This window comes from Podarcis pityusensis, assembly GCF_964106645.2.
Source record: "Podarcis pityusensis genome assembly, chromosome: 12".
Lineage (NCBI taxonomy): Eukaryota > Metazoa > Chordata > Lepidosauria > Squamata > Lacertidae > Podarcis > Podarcis pityusensis.
In genome coordinates this window covers 907,710-925,362 of record NC_138037.1, presented here as the reverse complement: position 1 = coordinate 925,362, position 17,653 = coordinate 907,710, and the positions used below count along the sequence as shown (strand labels likewise).

The 17,653-nt window shown below is 53.1% G+C and overlaps 1 protein-coding gene across 4 annotated transcripts in view; it reads right to left on the bottom strand.

The window, feature by feature from the left end:
• The window catches only part of AGAP3 (ArfGAP with GTPase domain, ankyrin repeat and PH domain 3), a 102,334-nt gene that overhangs the window by 32,671 nt on the left and 52,010 nt on the right, over positions 1–17,653 (bottom strand). For 2 of the 4 annotated variants that reach the window (XM_080975409.1, XM_080975408.1), the window contains exons 4-9: positions 17,119–17,204; positions 16,275–16,416; positions 13,538–13,672; positions 11,262–11,389; positions 6,828–6,983; positions 2,625–2,717 (exon numbers count right to left, since the gene is read on the bottom strand). In XM_080975409.1, coding sequence (XP_080831535.1) covers positions 2,625–2,717; positions 6,828–6,983; positions 11,262–11,389; positions 13,538–13,672; positions 16,275–16,416; positions 17,119–17,204 — 740 coding nt within the window. Of the gene's footprint in view, positions 1–2,624; positions 2,718–4,008; positions 4,150–6,827; positions 6,984–11,261; positions 11,390–11,894; positions 12,014–13,537; positions 13,673–16,274; positions 16,417–17,118; positions 17,205–17,653 lie in introns of those variants that run through there. The other 2 variants (XM_080975411.1, XM_080975410.1) reach the window with 2 other exon arrangements.

Genomic DNA, 17,653 nt, shown 5'->3' with positions numbered 1-17,653 from the left:
GCAGGCCGGACCCCCCCAACACAGGAGATGCCTTCTGCCAATAAAGGGCGCTGCCCGCCCCCTCCAGCCAAGCCACCCCCCTCCGCCCGGCTGCCACCTCTCCCCCAACCAGTGTGTCCCCACTGGGGGAAAGGGTCTCCCATGATGAGGCAGGCCACCTTCCTCCCCACATGCACGCATCTCCCCCCCCCCCCCCGCCAAGCCAGGCTGCTAGATTGAGGCTGGAAGTGGAGGCGGCAGCGGCGGCGGCAGCAGCAGCAACAGCAGCAATATGCAGGGTAATGAAGCAGGGAGCAGCAATGGCCCCCACAGGACTCGTTTACTCCACAAATCTCCCTTCCACTCACTTTTCGCTAAGAATTTTAACACCAAACTTAATTGTAAAGTCGCGTATTGATTGGAAAATGCAAATGGCAATTTAAATGTAATCTAAGCTCCCAGCATGATCCCGGCTCCCTCCAAGGAGAAGCCACCCGGCCCAGGCAGCCCAGGAAGGGAGAGCGCAGGATGGGATGGGGCCGGAGCAACTGCCCCAGGGGCCGGAGGGGGGGCTGGGGAGGATGGGAGCACCCCAGGCAGGACAAGGAGGGAGGCGGTGGGGAGGCCGCTCCCCTCTTGCTCAGCCCCACTGAGGAGCCCAGCTCTCCACCAGTGCAAGCCAGGCACGGAGGGCTGGGCTGGGGGGCTGGGCTGGTAGGCCTTCTTCCGTCCTGCCCAGCTGCCCCTGTGGGCAGGGAACCCTAGACTAGATGAGCCCTTTGACCTGACTCTCAGGCGGTAGGGGGCCGGAGCCGGCCAGGAGGGTCTGCAGGGAAGCTCTGGGGCTTTGACGCTGCCTGCAGAGGGGCAGCCGTGGGTTGGCCTGAACCCTTGGCCAACAGGAGTGCTCTTGCGGGAGTCCCACAGGCAACTGTTCAGCCGCAGCAAGAGAGGGATGTTGGACAGGACGGGCCTCTGGGCTCGCCTTCTCCCGAGTCGCAGTGGGGAGCCTGCTTCTGCCCCCAAGCTCCCAGCTGGGAGGGAGACTTTGCTAAGGAACCCCGGCAAGGCCCTGCAACCCAACAGGAGACCTCTGGCAAGGGCCCTGGACTGAGTTCACACAGAAGCCCCGGGTGGGGGCAGGTTGAGGGGCCAGGAGTGAGGAGAGCCCTCCCAGCCTTGTGGCCTTGCAGGCGTGCATTTGGGGGGGGGGGGGAGGAGGAAAGAGCACCCCAAAATGGCAGCCCAAGTGCTACACAACTCAGTCAGAACTACCAGAATGCCGCACAGAAAGCGGCCCAGCTGCCACGGACAGTGAGCCACAGGAGGGCTGTGTGGCCCAGCTCCGCCCAGCTGCTGCCAGTCACCAAGACCAGGAGGGGGCTCAGTCAGCCCCCCGACACAGGACCCCCGAAAGAGAGCGGGGAGCCCCGTGGCTGGCAAGCAGAGCCAGGACAGATAATGCCCTGTCCCCCAAGGCCTCCTGTTTTGAAAGGAGAGAGAAAGGGGTCCAAACCCTTGTGGGGAGTGGGCTGCTGGCGGGTGGGGCCCCCTGAGAAGCCAAGGGCCAAGGGCCGGCAACAAAGTCCTGGGGAAACAGCTTCTCTTTCCCACAAAGGCTGCCTGAACTGCAACACCCTCAGCTGCACCTTTTCCCTTCCTGCCGTTTTCCTCCTTCAGATTCCCCCTCCTCCAGCTGTGTCAGTGACAGAGAAAGGGGTTGGCGGGGGGACGGACGACACTGCCCTAGTCCTGCCCCTGAGACTTCCAGGAGACGTTTTGCACCAAAGCCCCAGAAGGCTCCTCTTCCACAACCAGCAACCACGACTCCTGTCCACCTTCTTTGAAGCAGGGAGAGATCTCAACTTACCAGGTCCTTTCCCCAAATGGGGCAGACAGCAAGGCAGGGGGCTTCCTCCAGAAGACCTGGCGCTGTCTGGAGGAAATCTCCCTGCAGAGACTCTTGCTGTAGTGGAGATGGCAGCAAAACCACCTTACGGGATTGCGGAGCTCGGTCTCCTCTCGAAGGCGGTCTTACACAGAGAGCCAGCCCAGCACTTGACCGGCTCCTGGGAAGGACGTCCTTTGATGCAGGCCTTCTTCAGCAAGGCCAGCCACCCCGGCCCCTGGAATCTACGTTCAGGGCCAGGGCTCAATGCCAGGAGAGGCTGCCAAGCGCCTCCTCTTGCACCAAAGCTGCAACCAGCCTTTGCATCCTGGCATGACGGGCAAGGCCTGGTCCCCAGCAGCCTTCGGAGATCCATGCTGAATGGTGCCCGCCCCACACTCACTGACCGTTGCACGAGGGCCCAAGCAAGCAACATGGAGTCCCACAGATGTCGCCAGCCAGCAGATGGTGCTTGGCAGCTCCCCGATGGCACCTTGGAGAGCATGGCAAAGGCCTCCCCTCCTCCCCGCCGCCCAAATGCACACACGTAGGCACACAGAGTAGCTGAACACAGAGCTGGTGACTGCAACACTGGCATGGAGAAACACAATGGGCCTGACAAAGAGATGCTCCTCAGTCGCGGGGAAGGAAAAAGAGTGGGGTGAGCCCCAGGTGCCCCTTCTGCCCGCTCCTCCCCCCCCCGTCTGGCCCTCCCGCCCTCCCTCCAGGGCTGCAGCGATGGGGGAAGAGCGCGAACCTGCTTAATGGGAATGGCCCGCCCGCTGCCGATGGAGTCCGCCTTACACTCCGGGGCCTTCTTCTCCCGCTCGATGTCCGTGCCTTTCCGAGACTGGAAGAGAAGAGACACGGGGCGTTAGATGGGCAGGGAGGGCAGGGCAAGGGAGGCTGCCCCCTGGAGACTCAGGGAAGCCCCACCTGCTCTCTGCTCCAGCCCCAGGCCAGAGGAGTGGAGGCACTGCCGTGGCCTCGGCCCCCGCCTGTCCGCCCGCCCTGGTCCCCGGGATGGGGTGATAGACGAGAGCAGCATGGGATGGGGTGAGCGTGGATGGAGGAAGCAGCAGCAGCAACAGCAGCAGCAGCAGCAGCAAAAGCACCACCGGAAAAGAAGGCACCAGCCCGACTAATCCAACCGTTTATTTGGTGAACACACGGGCACCATACAAAGTCGCGGATGTCACTGGGCCACCGTCAGCCCCTTACAAAAGAGCTTTGACAATAAACAGCTACTTTACACTTAGAACATGATTCTTGGGGAGAGAAAGAGAGAGAGAGAGAGAGAAAGGAGGAGGGCGGGGAGAGGAAGAGCAATAACTCCAGTTCATCATCATCATCATCACCACCATCAGCTTAATAAATAAACGGATCACTAGATGAAGCTGGAAACCACAGTCTGCTGAGAAGCGGTCCATGGAAGGTGCTGGAGAGACAGTGGAGAGCCTTGCGGGAGTCACGGCGGGGGACGCAAGCGATACATTCAGAACCACAAGAATGGCGGGAGGAGGCAGCCTTCGGCCCTCGGCCGGCGTCCGTCCATCTTACAAGCCCTTGCGTTGTCTGTCCATCAACGCAGCCAGCCGCACCAGCCCCTGCGCACTCGGAAGAGGGTCGGAAAGGAGGAGCTGGCGGCGGTGGGGGCAGCCCTCTTGCCCCGCACTCCAACGAGCTCAAAAGAGTGGGCCTCCAAGAGCCATAGTCGTCTGGGGAGGAGGAGGCGGCGGCCGTGGCAGAGAAGGAGGAAGAAGAGCAGGAGGAGGAAGAAGAAGAGGAAGAAGAGGAGGAGGAGGAGAGGAGGAGTCCATGCAGGAGGAAGGAGGGAGCCGGAGAGCAAGTAGCAGGGCGCGACCGGCGGCAAAGCGTCCCGTGGCCCCTCCATCTCCTGGCACTTCCTGGCGGCTCTGTCGGTCTTCCTGTCCCCGGAGGGCCCCTTCTCGGCACGCGGACAGTCCAGCTCGCCCATCAAAGTCCCGGCTTAGAGGGCAGGCGCAGCAGACTCCCTCCGAGAGACTTTAGAGAGGGGGGGAGGAGGAGGGGCTAAAGACTCCTGCGTGTCTCCGGGAGGAGGGGGACCCAGGCGGCAGGTAGGGCAGGCCGCTAATCTGAGATCACTCCCAGTGCCTGTCCCTGATCCGGCCCTGGAGAGGCAATGAAAAGTGAGAGAATTGGTACTGAGGTGCCTGCTGGGAAACCAACGGGATCTTCTAATTTGGAAGGAGTTGAAAAGGCCTTTTGGTTGATGAAAAGTTGGAAACAGTGGCACATATCTGCAAATATCGAAAGAATAAAGAGTTTGGCATGTTATACTCAGAAAAGGACGTGTGTGCGCGTCTGTCTGTCTGTCTGGGGCACGGCAGGAAGGACACAGAGAATCAGGCCGGCCAGCCCAGAGGTGGGGCAGTGGCGGCGGCAGCAGCGGCAGCAGCAGCAATCAGGCCGAGCAGATGAGAGAGAAGGAAGAGCCAAGGGAGGGAGAGAGGAAGGGAGGGAGGAAAGAAAGGAGGAAGGAAGGGAAGCAGGATTCTGCCTCCACCTGCTGGCCAGAGACACACTGACACCCTCCGTCCTCCTTGGCTGGTGCAGAGAGCAGGAGAGGCAGCCAGGAAGGGGCAGAAGCAGCAGGAGTTGGAGAGGGAGGCAGGGGGAAGCAGCAGCCATGGGAATGAGCTTCTGGGAATGAGGGGTGCACAGGTGAAGACCAAGGAAACAGGGTCCCCTCCCTCCCCCCCACCCCGTGCCCCAACAGCCAAAGAAGCCCCGGCTGCCAGACCCTTCAGGAGCCCCCGTCTGGAGCCCCCCGCCAGTGCCGCCCCCTGGAAGGACCCCCACGTGAGAGCAGCTGTGGGGCAGCAGTTTGTGGATGGACGTGAGCAAGCATGGTGAAGAGAGCAGATCCGCAGGGAGCTCGGGGGGGGGGGGACACCAAGCAAGAGGGGTGGTCTCACGGCAAGCCATTCCGACTGGCGGCAGGGGCAAGCGAGCGAGCGAGCGAGAGAGGGAGCAGGCCAGCGCAGCGCTCACTCACTCAAAGATCCGCCTGCGAGGAGCAGGGAGGAAGGCAGCAGCCAGCAGGAGCAAGCAGGAGCGTCGGGAGGGGGCCGCGTGCAGTGGGGGCAGCAAAGCAAGCAGGAGCAAGGACAGCCAGGGCCCCCGCCGGACCCCCCCAGCCAGCAGCAGCCCCACTTGCAGAGGAAGAGCCGAGACCCAGGAAGGCAGGGTGTGCTTGTGCTTGTGCACGAAATTGGCCCAGGGAAGAAGCCCCAGAGACTGGGTCTGGTCAAGTGGGCCGGGGGGGGGGGCTTGCAAGAGAGAACAGCGGCCATTTGTCTTTGCAAAGGCTGTGCCCCACAGCCCCCGCCCGAGCGCCAGACAGGCAAGCCCCAGCTTCCACATCCTGCCCACCCCCCGGCTGCAGCAGAAGACCTCACAGCCAAGCCAAGGAGCCCCAGCAAGACCCACAGCCTCTCCAGGTGCCCCCACCTCCCTCCCTAGGGGCATGCACTGCTCTGTGGCCCTCATGGGGCTGGGCGGGGGGGGGGCTGCGCAGCTGCTTCCAGGCCAGGTGATGCCTGCTCTGGGGTTTAGCGTGTTCATGGCTTTTCTCCGATTAGAAATCAGGAAACCTTTGCCCGTGTTCAAAGATACAGATTCTCTACAATGGTGAAGACTTCCAAGACCGGACAGCCTTGGCCCGTGTTGCAAACAGATGATTGAAAAATGGGGAGAGGTCCCGTCTGGGATTTCTCTTTGGAAGGGATAAATATGGACTGGCCAACCATGTCCCCCTGGCCATTCTTCAAGATGGAAGACCCCTGGGTGCCCTCGGCCCACCAGCCACACCTTCCCTCCCAGGATTTTCCAAAATGCGTCTGAGAGTTCTCAGCAGTATCACAATGAATTTGCTCTTTTGTCTTTATTGCTTTTTGCAGGAAATCTGCACACACACCCTGTGGTATCTGGACTTCTGTAGAAGAACAGAAGCGGGGAGGGAATTGGGCCCTTAAAACTGAGCAGGAAGCAACGAGGGTCCTCGGAATCTCTCCCCAGGGAAGTTCGCCTGGCGCATTCATTAAACACCTTTAGGCACCAGGCAAATACGTTCCTTTTTAACCAGGCCTTTGGTTGGTCCGATTTACATCCTATGCCTTCTTAAAAATGTGGGGGGGGGTTTGGCGGGAGGCCTATTGGGCTGTTGTTTTTATTTTTGTTAGGTATTTTGTGATTTTATATCTTGATTTTAATCTGTGAACCGCCCTGAGGCCCCTGGGTATAGGGCGGTATATCCATTCTAAATAATAATAATAATAATAATAATAATAATAATAATAATAGGAATCAGAGAGGCAGAAGCCAAAGGCCTTGGGGCAGAGGGAGGGATCCAATTTCTCAAATTCAGTATTTTCTGGACAACCAAGAAAGCTAAAAAAAATGGTCACTCAGGGGAGAGGACAATCCAGAATGACTCTTCATGAAATCTCTGCTCCCCCCTCCTGTCTCCACAACGTCACCCTGTAGCTCAATCCTATTCCCAGCAGTGTTTGCAATTTGTCCCGATTTTTAATCATCTGCAAAGTGGATGAGCGTCCCTCCTATGTCCAAACCATTTGCAAATGTTTGGAACAGGGCAAGACCCACCACGTGGTTCCTTGTGGGGCAACCTTGGTGCATAGCTGTCAACTTTCGGATTTGAAAATAAGGGATCAGCAGCCTCATCTGTCCCGGGGACAGACTACGGGATAGCTAGCAATCCGGGATAGCAGCGGGAAATGGTGCTGGAATAAGGGAATTTCCCACCAAAAAAAGGGAAGGTTGACAGCTATGCCTTGGTGTCGCCCCACTTTGCCCCCCGCAGGCAATGAATGGGCTGCTCTGCGCAGGCAGCCCACCCAAAGGAGCCACCCACCCTCTTCCCATGCGCCCCCCCCCCGGACACTCAGGCACTCACTGTGAAGATGTTGGACCGGCGCTTCGACTGCTTGCGGATGGGGGTGGGGGTGTTGGAGGCGGCAATGGTCTCGATCCGCAGCTCTCGCTGGCTGATGCTGGGGGTCGAGGGCACAGAGGAGGAGTAGTCGCTGAAGGCCCCGCTCCCGTTGGCAGCCTGGGGGGGAAGGGGGACGCATGAGGCCAGGGGGGTGACACTGGGGGGCCTCCCACACCACCAAACCACCTATCCCACCCCCCCGCCGCAGCAGAATCAACAAGAACAGCAGACGGTGCTTAAGTGATTTCTAATGGAGGCCTCGCCTTCCTTGGAGGTTTTTAAACAAGGGTTTGGAGCCACTCGCCAGCGATGCTTTATTTGCGATTCCTGCATTGAAGGGAGTTGGACTGGATAATAATAATAATAATAATAATAATAATAATAATAATAATAATTTATTATTTGTACCCCGCCCATCTGGCTGGGTTTCCACAGCCACTCTGGGTGGCTTCCACAAAGACCAAAAATACACTAATATGTCATACATTAAAAACTTCCCTGAACAGGGCTGCCTTAAGATGTCTTCTGAATGTCAGGTAGTTGTTTATCGCTTTGACATCTGATGGGAGGGCGTTCCACAGGGCGGGTGCCACCACCGAGAAGACCCTCTGAGCTGGACCCCAGTGTCCGGGCAGAACGATGGGGATGGAGACGCTCCTTCACGTCTCCTGGGCCTTTGAGGCCATTTAGGGCTTTTGAGGTCAGCACCAACACTTTGAATTGTGCTCGGAAAACGTACTGGGAGCCAATGTAGAATGGATGACCCTCAGAGTCCCTTGAAACTCTATTAGTAAGAGCTGGAAAAAAATCACATCTGGCAACCAATTTGCCCCTTGGGTTTCAGATGGATAAAAGGTAAAGGGATCCCTGACTGTTAAGTCCAGTCACGGATGACTCTGGGGTTGCGGCGCTCATCTGGCTTTACTGGCCGAGGGAGCCAGCGTTTGTCCTCAGATGGTTTTTCCGGGTCATGTGGCCAGAAGGACTGAGCAGCTTCTGGCGAACCAGAGCAGCGCACGGAAACGCCGTTTACCTTCAGATGGATGGGCAAGTCTAAAAAGTCCAGGACACAATATTTCATGGCCCTCTAGCGGCTCTGGTGGCTCATTGACCAGAAGTAAAGTATTTAGCATTAACTCTGGAAGTGTCGACCCAGTTCTGACCAAACTATGCCTCCTATTCCAGGTGGAAAGATCCAAATTGGAAACAGAATTGTTAGAACCCAAAATTAAGAATTTGTCAAGAATGTATAACTTGCTGCTGAAATGGAATACTCAGGATGAAACGGTAAAATCGGCTATGATTAAATGGGCACAGGACGTTGGACATAATATTATGTTTGCTGACTGGGAACAGTTATGGACCACAGGTATGAAATTTACGGCATGTAATGCCTTAAGAGAGAATATTATGAAAATGATATACAGGTGGTACATAACCCCAGTCAAGCTTGCGAAAATCTATCATTTGCCCGATAACAAATGTTGGAAATGTAAAGAAACTGAAGGTACATTTTTCCACCTTTGGTGGACGTGCCCAAAGATTAAGGCTTTCTGGGAAATGATATATAATGAATTAAAAAAGGTATTTAAGTATACCTTCCCTAAGAAACCAGAGGCCTTTCTCCTGGGCATGGTCGGCCAAATGGTGATAAAAAAGGATAGAACTTTCTTTATGTATGCAACAACAGCAGCAAGAATACTCATCGCAAAGTATTGGAAGACACAAGAACTTCCCACGCTGGAGGAATGGCAGATGAAACTTATGGACTATATGGAATTGGCGGAAATGACTGGTAGAATCCGTGACCAGGGAGAAGAGTCGATGGAGGAAGACTGGAAGAAATTCAAAGACTATCTTCAGAAACACTGCAAAATTAAAGAATGTTAGAGTGATGTTGGATTGAAAATAAGTGGTTTCCAGCTGTACAGGTTAAAGTTAATGATAGACTAATATTAAAGATTAAGATTAAAGATGTTTAAAGAAATGGAAATTTGATATTAAGAGGGAAAATTTTAATGTTATATGATACTAAGACCAAGGATTAGGTTTAAAGAAGTTGAAGTTATATATTTTAATATTTTATTAAATTAAAGTTTGGGATTAAAAAAGTGGAAAAGAAACTGCTGGACAAATAATTTGGATTGGAATACAAAAGAGGGAGGTATGAGGAAGTCCAGAAAGTAAGTAATTTAAAAATGGAAATGGAAAAGAGATATTGTTTTTAATTGTTATGTTTTTTTTTGGTTTTTATTGTTGAATTTTGTGTTGCTTTTTGTGTGTGTTGTTGTTATATGTATTGTGTATGTTTTTTTTTTCTTTCTCTTTTTTATTGTCTAAAACTTTAATAAAAATTATTAAAAAAAACAAACAAACAAACTATGCCTCCTAGAGCAAAACATACACCAGGAAGCTTTGTTTGGTCAGAATCGAGTGGACACTAATAATAATAATAATAATAATTTATACCACGTCCATCTGGCTGGGTTGCCTCAGCCACTCTGGGCAGCTCCCAACAGAATATTATTAGTAAAGTTAAAGGTACCCCTGACCATTAGGTCCAGTCGTGGACGACTCTGGGCTTTCGCCCTCATCTTGCTCTGTAGGCCGAGGGAGCTGGCGTTTGTCCGCAGTTTTTCCAGGTCACGTGGCCAGCATGACGAAGCTGCTTCTGGCGAACCAAAGCAGCACACGGAAACACCGTGTACCTTCCCACCAGAACGGTACCTATTTATCTACTTGCACTTTGACGTGCTTTCAAACTGCTAGGTTGGCAGGAGCAGGGACTGAACAACAGGAGCTCACCCCGTCGCGGGGATTCGAACTGCCGACCTTCTGATCGGCAAGCCCTGTGGTCTAAACAATTGAGCCATCCACATCCCTAACAGAATATTAAAAACACAAGAAAACATCAAACCAAGGCTGCCTTCAGATGTCTTCTAAAAATCAGAAAGTTATTTATTTCCTTGACATCTGGTGGGAGGGCGTTCCACAGGGCAGGTGCTACCACCGAGAAGGCCCTCTGCCTGGTTCCCTGTATCCTCACTTCTCGCAAGGAGGGAACCGCCAGAGTTAATGCTAAATAGATGACTTCTGGCAAATGAGCACCAGAGCCGCTGGTGGACTGTGAACATTTCTGTCCTGGGCTTTTAAGACTCGTCTACCCAGATACTATCTGAAACCAAAGCGGAGCATTGGCTGCCAGGTGTGAAATACATTGGCATCATTTTCAGCTCTCCTACCCACCCGCCTGGCAAGGGAGTCTTGCAAGTATGCGGAAAGCGCTGGTTGGCGTTAGGGTGGTGCTAGTTGTCACCTGACCCCCTGAGTTTGCAGAGAGAGGGCATCAGAGACACCCCCAGGACCAGCTCCCCCTTCTGCCACTCCAGCTGAGGGCCAGCCAGCTCTTCCCCTCCAGTCAGGGCAATATATCCTCTCTCCATCTTTTCCATTGAAGGCTACCCGGGGGGGGGGCATCTGGGTGCCCTCTGCAAGGACAAGATGGGCCATTGGCCTGATCCAGCCGCAAGGGCTCTTCTTATGGAGATCTATTGCGATAGCAGAACCTCCATGCCCAGGGGCAGTCTACCTGGAAGATGGGGAATAACAATTGGAGAATCGCTGTTGCTTCCAAGCTTCCCATATGGAGCATTGGGGAGGCCACTGTGAGGTTGGGACCAGATCCTGCAATGCCCTTTTGGGTTCTCGTGTCCCTTTCTAGGCCTGTCTGGCTCAGTGAGGCTACAGCTCTGAGCAACGAGAACTCTGCTTTCCTGGTGAGGATATTTACAGCAAGAGTAATAAAAAGAAATTGTTATTTAGGGGAATTGAATTTAATTTTAAATTATATTCTGGAAATGTGGGAGATTACAAGGGGTCAAAAAAAAATGGATGTACCGTGCTATATTAGAAGCAAAAAAACTTGTTTTGATGAATTGGAAGAGCCGCAAAGAGATTTCATTGAGCACATGGATTGATAATATGGACAGATTAGCTACATATACGAACGAACTGCATGTCGACGCAAATTAAGAATGGATAAATATGAAGAAATCTGGAAGGAATATTTAAGCGATAAGGCGGATAGTGGGGGGAGGAGAGAGAGGTGGGAAAACATTGTTAAAAAGGTGTAGTCATAGGTATATCAGGGTATTCAAATCTGAATTGTCAAATTGTGTTATTGTGGTTTTTGTTGTATGTGTCTTTTGCAGTTGTTGTTTGTATTGAAAAAATGATTAAATAAATTTAAATACAACAACAAGAACTCTGGTTTCCTGCAGGGCTCAGCCCAGGACAGCCTCTTCCCGCTGACGGGGCTGGCCAGAAAGACCCTCCAAGCTCCCAGGAAAGACCCAGGGCCCTCCCCAAAGATGCCCCCCCCCCGGCCCGCCCTACCTGGTTGATGTGCACGGAGGGGATGGAGGCAGCCGAGACGGACGAATGGCTGGGAGAGTTGGGCAGCGACTTGCAGGGCCCAATGGAGAGCTGCTGCTTCTTGCGCAGGGCCACCACCTTCTGGGCCACTGGAAAAGCGGGGGGGGGAGAGATAAGCCCCAGGCGACCATCGGGGGGGGCAGTTTCCAGAAAGGGGGGAGCAGCCCCCATCTCTGGCACAGCAGCCACACTTGGGGTGCCTCCCCCCCCCCAGATGGGCTGGGGAAAGGCAAGAATTGGAAGGCTGAACCACAACAGGTATTTGCAGGGGGGTGTGTGGCAATGAGTTGCCCCACCTCTATTTCCGGGTCTCTGGAACTCCCTGCCACTGTAACTTCCCACTGTGACGCTTCTCCGCTGTCCCCTCTGAGATTGGGGGCAGGCGAGGTGGGCACTGGCAGGCCAGGTTGTCAATGTTTTCCTTTTTTAAAGGGAAATTCCCTTATTCCAAATAGGCTTCCTCGCAAGAAAAGGGGAAAGTTGACAGCTATGCTCAGGGCCAAACGTCCGCCCTTGGCCCAAGCCCACCAAAAGCTCTCCCAGTTGCACTTCTGCCTGCTGGGGCAGCTGACCCCTTTGGGACTCTTTGCTCACCCATGTTTTGTGGGCACGTGCCCAGAGGGCAGCCTGGCAGGGCTCCCCCCCCTGCTCTTCACCCCAAGTCTCTGCCCCCCACTTTCCCCTCTGCCACCATGACTTTCTCATAGGGGCAGTTAACTGCCTGTCTTCCCTGAGCGGAGCCCTCCAGGTCCAATCACAGGCCGCTGTTCCCCAGACCAATCAGAAGGCTTTCACCCGAACCAGGCCCCGCCTCTAAGCACGGCAAGGGCTCCTCCCCTCTCAGCCAAGAATAGTAATAATAATAATAATAATAATAATAATAATAATAATATTTATTTATACCCCGCCCTCCCCAGCCAAGGCCAGACTCAGAGCGGCTTACAAGCAATAAAAAAACAAGTTGAATGATTACAACTTAAAAACAAAATTAAAATACAACATTAAAATATTGAAACATTAAAATATCAAAATGTAGCCTCATTGCAGGAGGAGAAGGAAAGGAAAAAAGAAAGAGAGGGAGGGAATCAAATTGGCTCCAAGCCAAAGGCCGGGCGGAACAACTCTGTCTTACAGGCCCTGCGGAAAGAAATCAGATCCTGCAGGGCCCTGGTCTCATGAGGCAGAGCGTTCCACCAGACCGGAGCCAGTGTTGAAAAGGCCCTGGCTCTGGTTGAAGCCAATCTAACTTCCTTAGGGCCCGGGACCACTAGGGTGTTGCTATTTATGGACCTTGAGGCTCTCCGTGGGGCAGACCGGGAGAGGCGGTCCCGTAGGTACGAGGGTCCCAGGCCGTGAAGGGCTTTAAAGGTCAAAAGCAGCACCTTAAATCTGACCCTGTACTCCACCAGGAGCCAGTGCAGCTTGAAAAGCACTGGGTGAATATGCTCCCATGGCAGAGACCCCGTGAGGAGCCTCGCTGCAGCATTCTGTACCCGCTGGAGTTTCTGGGACAGCTTCAAGGGCAGCCCCGCGTAAAGCGAATTACAGTAGTCAAGCCTGGAAGTGACCGTCGCATGAAAGCCACTGCTGAAAAGGCCCTGCAAGAGCGCCAGGCCTCAGCCACCCCCTTGGTCCCTATAAAATGCATTACGCAGGAGAGCTCTTTGCACGACCCAATTGGGAAGATGTAAGCACAACACAATTAAAAACAGTAACAATTACTTGGACTCCTGTTCAAATTACAACTCTCTTAACCCAACAAAAGGCATGAATTTGGTCTGGTGATGCCAGCTTTTCAAAGCCTGATAGTCACCTGCAAGTACAGTGCCCCCTGCCACCCCCTCGTCTCTGAGTGCCCCCCACCCCCAAGTAATCCCTCCACCCACTTAGGGAACCCTTGCTCTACCACCTTTTCCATGGGGCTGACTGGGGGCTAATGGGAGCTGCAGCCCAAAGCCCCAGGGGGGGGGCGGTAATCAAGCGGGAAAATACTGCCCTGCCACCAACAGAGACCACGCAAAACATAAAGGGGCCTGTGGAACTCACTGCCACAAGATGGACCAGCAGTCTCTACTCTAAATGGTGTATTTCTTTAAAAAACAGTCAACATACCATGGTAGAAAGGGCAATTCAGGGGCAAAGGCCGTTGCCCGCTTGCTGCCAGGAAAGACGGGCTCCCTTCTTGCGCCCCAGCAAGGCAGCCCCGCTCCCCTCTTGCGGCCCCGGCGCCCACTTACCATCCTGGAAGACTCTCTCCACATTGAGCCCGTAGGTGGCACAGGTCTCGTAGTAGGTGCAGCGCTTCAGGTCGTTGGACAGCTTCCTGGCACGGGAGTCGTCAATCACCCGGGGGTTGGTGGCGCTGATGGCATCTGAGAGGGAGGGAGGGAGTTAGGGAGAGGCCTGAGAACATCTGCCCCCCTGCTGCCAACCTCCCTGGGGCAGGCAGGGGTCACTGCTGCCCCACACAGGGCCTGGGCACAATGCCAGGCCGGCCGTTGCCAGTGCCTTGTGCAGCCACTCAGTCGCCTCCGTGGGCGGAATGGGCCCTGCCACATCCCACCCATTTGACACATTGTAAAAACTCAGTCATTGAGTGTGTCCTTGGGAACTCCCTGCCTCTGGACCTCAAGCAGGCACCTTCCTGGCTCTCTGATAAAAACACTCCTTGCCCAGACGCTTAGGAAGTTGACGCAAATCTTAAAGGCGCTTTAGCATTTTAACTTTTTGCATGTAATTTTGCAGTAATTTTGTCCTTGGTTTTCTTGTCTTTTTGCAGAACCCTGTGAGGCATTCCCCCCCCCCCCAAATCAGGCACTGTATAAATTTTGATCAAACGAACGAACAAAGTCCGCCATGCCTGGGGGGGCCCTGCTGTGCCCCTCTCTAGATGTTGCCAGGCCAGACTCCCCCCACTCACAGCAGCCCCAGCAGCCAGCTTGCCCAATGGTTAGGGACAAGGGTGGGAGGCCAACCACATTTTTTTTGAGGGGGGTGTCACAGCAGATCCCCATTCCTGCTCTGAGTTCAGGGGGGAGGGAAAGAGGCCCCCTTCCCTTTCATCTGTCCAGGGGCTGGAGAGGGGCGCCCCCCTGACCTTCCATTTCTGGCCCCAGTCCAAGCAGACCCCCCAAGGTCTCCTCCTCCTGATAAATCGCTTACTGTGAACAAAAACTGCTGCCCCCCCCAGCACCCCAGACCTTCCCTTCTGGATCCAGAACATGTCTGTGCAAAGGCAGACATAACCCCCGGCCCCCCGGCCCACATCCACCGCGGAGCCCATGTGCCAAGGGTGGTCTCCCACACATTTGCTTTTCTCTATGCCCGACCCTTCCTTCCCCTGTTCTTCCCCTATTGCCACTGCACTGGCAAACTCTAGACTGTAAGCTCCTCGGGGCGAAGACTGGCCGTCTCTCCCCTCTGCAGAAAAGCCCTGAGAATGTTGAGACCGTGGGGCCAGCAAGACCTGGGACAAAGCGCTGCCGTGGGCCAGCCAGCCAGGCTGGAAAATGCATTCTGTTCTGCCCCCCATACAAGGCAGTCCCCATCCTACAGCAATCCTACAGAATGGGCTGGGGGGCGGGATTTGGCCATTTAAGGTGGCTTAGTTTTGTATCTGTGCCAACCCCCTATTATTATTTTCAGGCAGGTAGCCATGTTGGTCTGACAGAGTTGAAATAAATTAAAAAATTAAAAAATTGTCCAGTAAAGACCAACGAAGTTTGTTCTGGGTATAAGCTTTTTTTGGTATAAGGTGCTACTGGACAATTGATTATTATTATTATTATTATTTAAATTTATATACCGCCCTATACCCGGAGGTCTCTGGGGCTGGGCAATAAATCAATATATCGTCCAAGTCCATATCGTAATATCGGTTTCATAATTTCCGACCTGACAAAATATATCGCCAATTGTGATGCGTGTGTGCGTGTGCTATGCAAAAATCACAATATAGGAAAAACCGTGAAGCCAGCCAATGCCTCTCCATAGCTCCATCTTTATTTCAGATGATATATCAGTATATTGAGATGTTTAGCTGGTGATATATTGTGCTGCTGAAAACCAGCTACCGCTTAGCCCCCGCCTCTGCGCTCCCTCCCTGGGTTCTCAGCACAGAGGCTGGATGGAAGGGGGAGAGACTGTGTCTTCCTCACCAGGCAGTGCGAGTTCCACCTGCCGTGGCCCCCCCCCCTCCCCAGTCTTTCCCAGACGATGACTTTGAGAACAGCAGCAGCAGCAGCTGGGAAAAGAGGAGCTCAGGGTTCTTTTATGAAAATAGTTTTATATGTTATGTGTCTTTGCATCTCAATGTAATAATAATAATATTTTTATTTATACCCCACCCTCCCCAGCCAAGACCAGGTTCAGGGTGGCGAACACCAGATATAAAACAATTGATTAAAATACAACTTAAAAACAAGATTAAAATACAACATTAAAATGCAGTCTCATTTCAGTAGAAACTCAAACCAAAAACCTTTTGGGGATGAAAATGTCAAATCTTCACCAAGGCCAACTATCCAGACTGGTCCTACGTGGGCCAGAAAATCTGATCCTTTTACACGGTTTTGTATGTTTTGTGGTATTTTAGGCACTGTGATTTGCTGCTACTTTTATTGATTGTAGATTGGTAATTATTTATTGTGGTTTATTATTATTATTTGCTGGTGTTTACTTTTACTGTTTACTATTAGATTCTGTTAACATGTGGGGAGGGGGAGAACAGCAAGGCAGGCCCCTTGCAACCCAGAGGCGAGTCCACAAAAGCAGCCTCTCGCTCACCCTTTTCCGGGACAAGACAGTTTGCTACGGGTGGGATTCCTGAGTTTTCCTTCTCGGAGTAGAGCAGCCCGGACCCTGCCGTGATCCCCAGACCAGAGAGAGCGGCTTCCCACTGCCTGACCCTCCAGTCCGCTCCAAGGCTGGACGGAGGGGTCCTGCCCTGCGCTGACCGGCCCCACCCCCGCTCACCTTGCGTGCCAACCAACACCATGGGCACCTCTGAGGTGTTGCGGTAGCTGCAGAGCCGCAGGTAGTAGTTGTAGACCGTCTGGAAACTGATCTCGTCCTCCAGGCTGAAGACAAAGACCACGGCGTCCACCCAGGCCGCAAACTGGAGAAAGAACGGGGGGGGGGAGTCAGAGGAGCATGGCCTCCGCCGCCCCCAGCAGGACCCTCGGAGAAGCCCTTCCAACAGGACAACAGAGGAGCCCCATTTTTGGCTCTCCTGTCCGAGGGGGTCTCTCGCTGCCCTGGAAGTGTTTCAAAAGCCTCTCCTTTCTTTTTTTCAAATTCGTCTTTATTAATTTAAAATATCATCTTATGTGATAAGATGCTTACAACAAAATTAAACATGAATATATAAAAGAAAAAGTACAAAAAAAAATAAACAAGAACAAGAGAGAATTAACAATAACAAATGAATATTAGTTATAACATCCTGTCTTATCTAATAAAGCCTTCTGAAAGAAACTTCCGATCTTTCTCGTTGTACTTTTTCCATTGTCTTAATTTTATCGCACAGTTTGTTTCATAGCTTTTTCCTGTATATTTTTCTAGTATATTTATTCCATTTGTTTATTATATCCAAGTATCATTCAATTCTGCTAGGATAATATCATTTTTTAGAATATAATATATACTCCTTGAATAATCTCCATTCTCTGTATATTTTTTGATTTGGGGCTCCTTTTCCGGTCAGCTTTGCTAGAGTACCCCAAAGCCTGGCCTTTCAGAGGCGACTCCCAGAGGCTGAGGGGGCCCACAGCAAGACCCCTCCCTGAATCCCCCCAGGAAGGGGGGCCCAGAGACTTACCTGCAGTTCAGGAGGGCCTCCTTCATCGCGGATCAGCAACAGGTAGCTCTGCCCATCCACCACAATCTCCTTCTTGAACCGGCCACCTGGGGAGACAGGAAGGCAGGGCAGGGGGTGGAGTGGGGGGAGAGATCAGTGGCAGAGCCAGCCTGGAAAAGGTCCACCTCCTGGGCAAGGGATCTGACCCCCCCCCAACCGCAAGAAAGAGCACTGGACTTGGCTCCCCAAGTCTCCCCAGCCCTGCCCTAGATAAGTCCCCTCTCTCTTTCTCTTGTCTTCCGTCCTGCGTCAACAGGAGTGGGGCTGAGCCAATGGTGCTCCTGTTGCAGGAATTTATGTGTGGGTTGGGGGGGTTGCCCCTCCAGCAGATATCATGCACATGCAGCCCACTACCAGAATCAGCACAATCACTTTTGTGATTTGTCCCCACAAAACACTTGGTCACAGTTTCTTCCTATCTATTCAAAGGGCCTCTGCTGCACGATACCAAATGTTATCTGTTGTTCCACTTGATGGGTGTTTGGTGGAGGGCAGG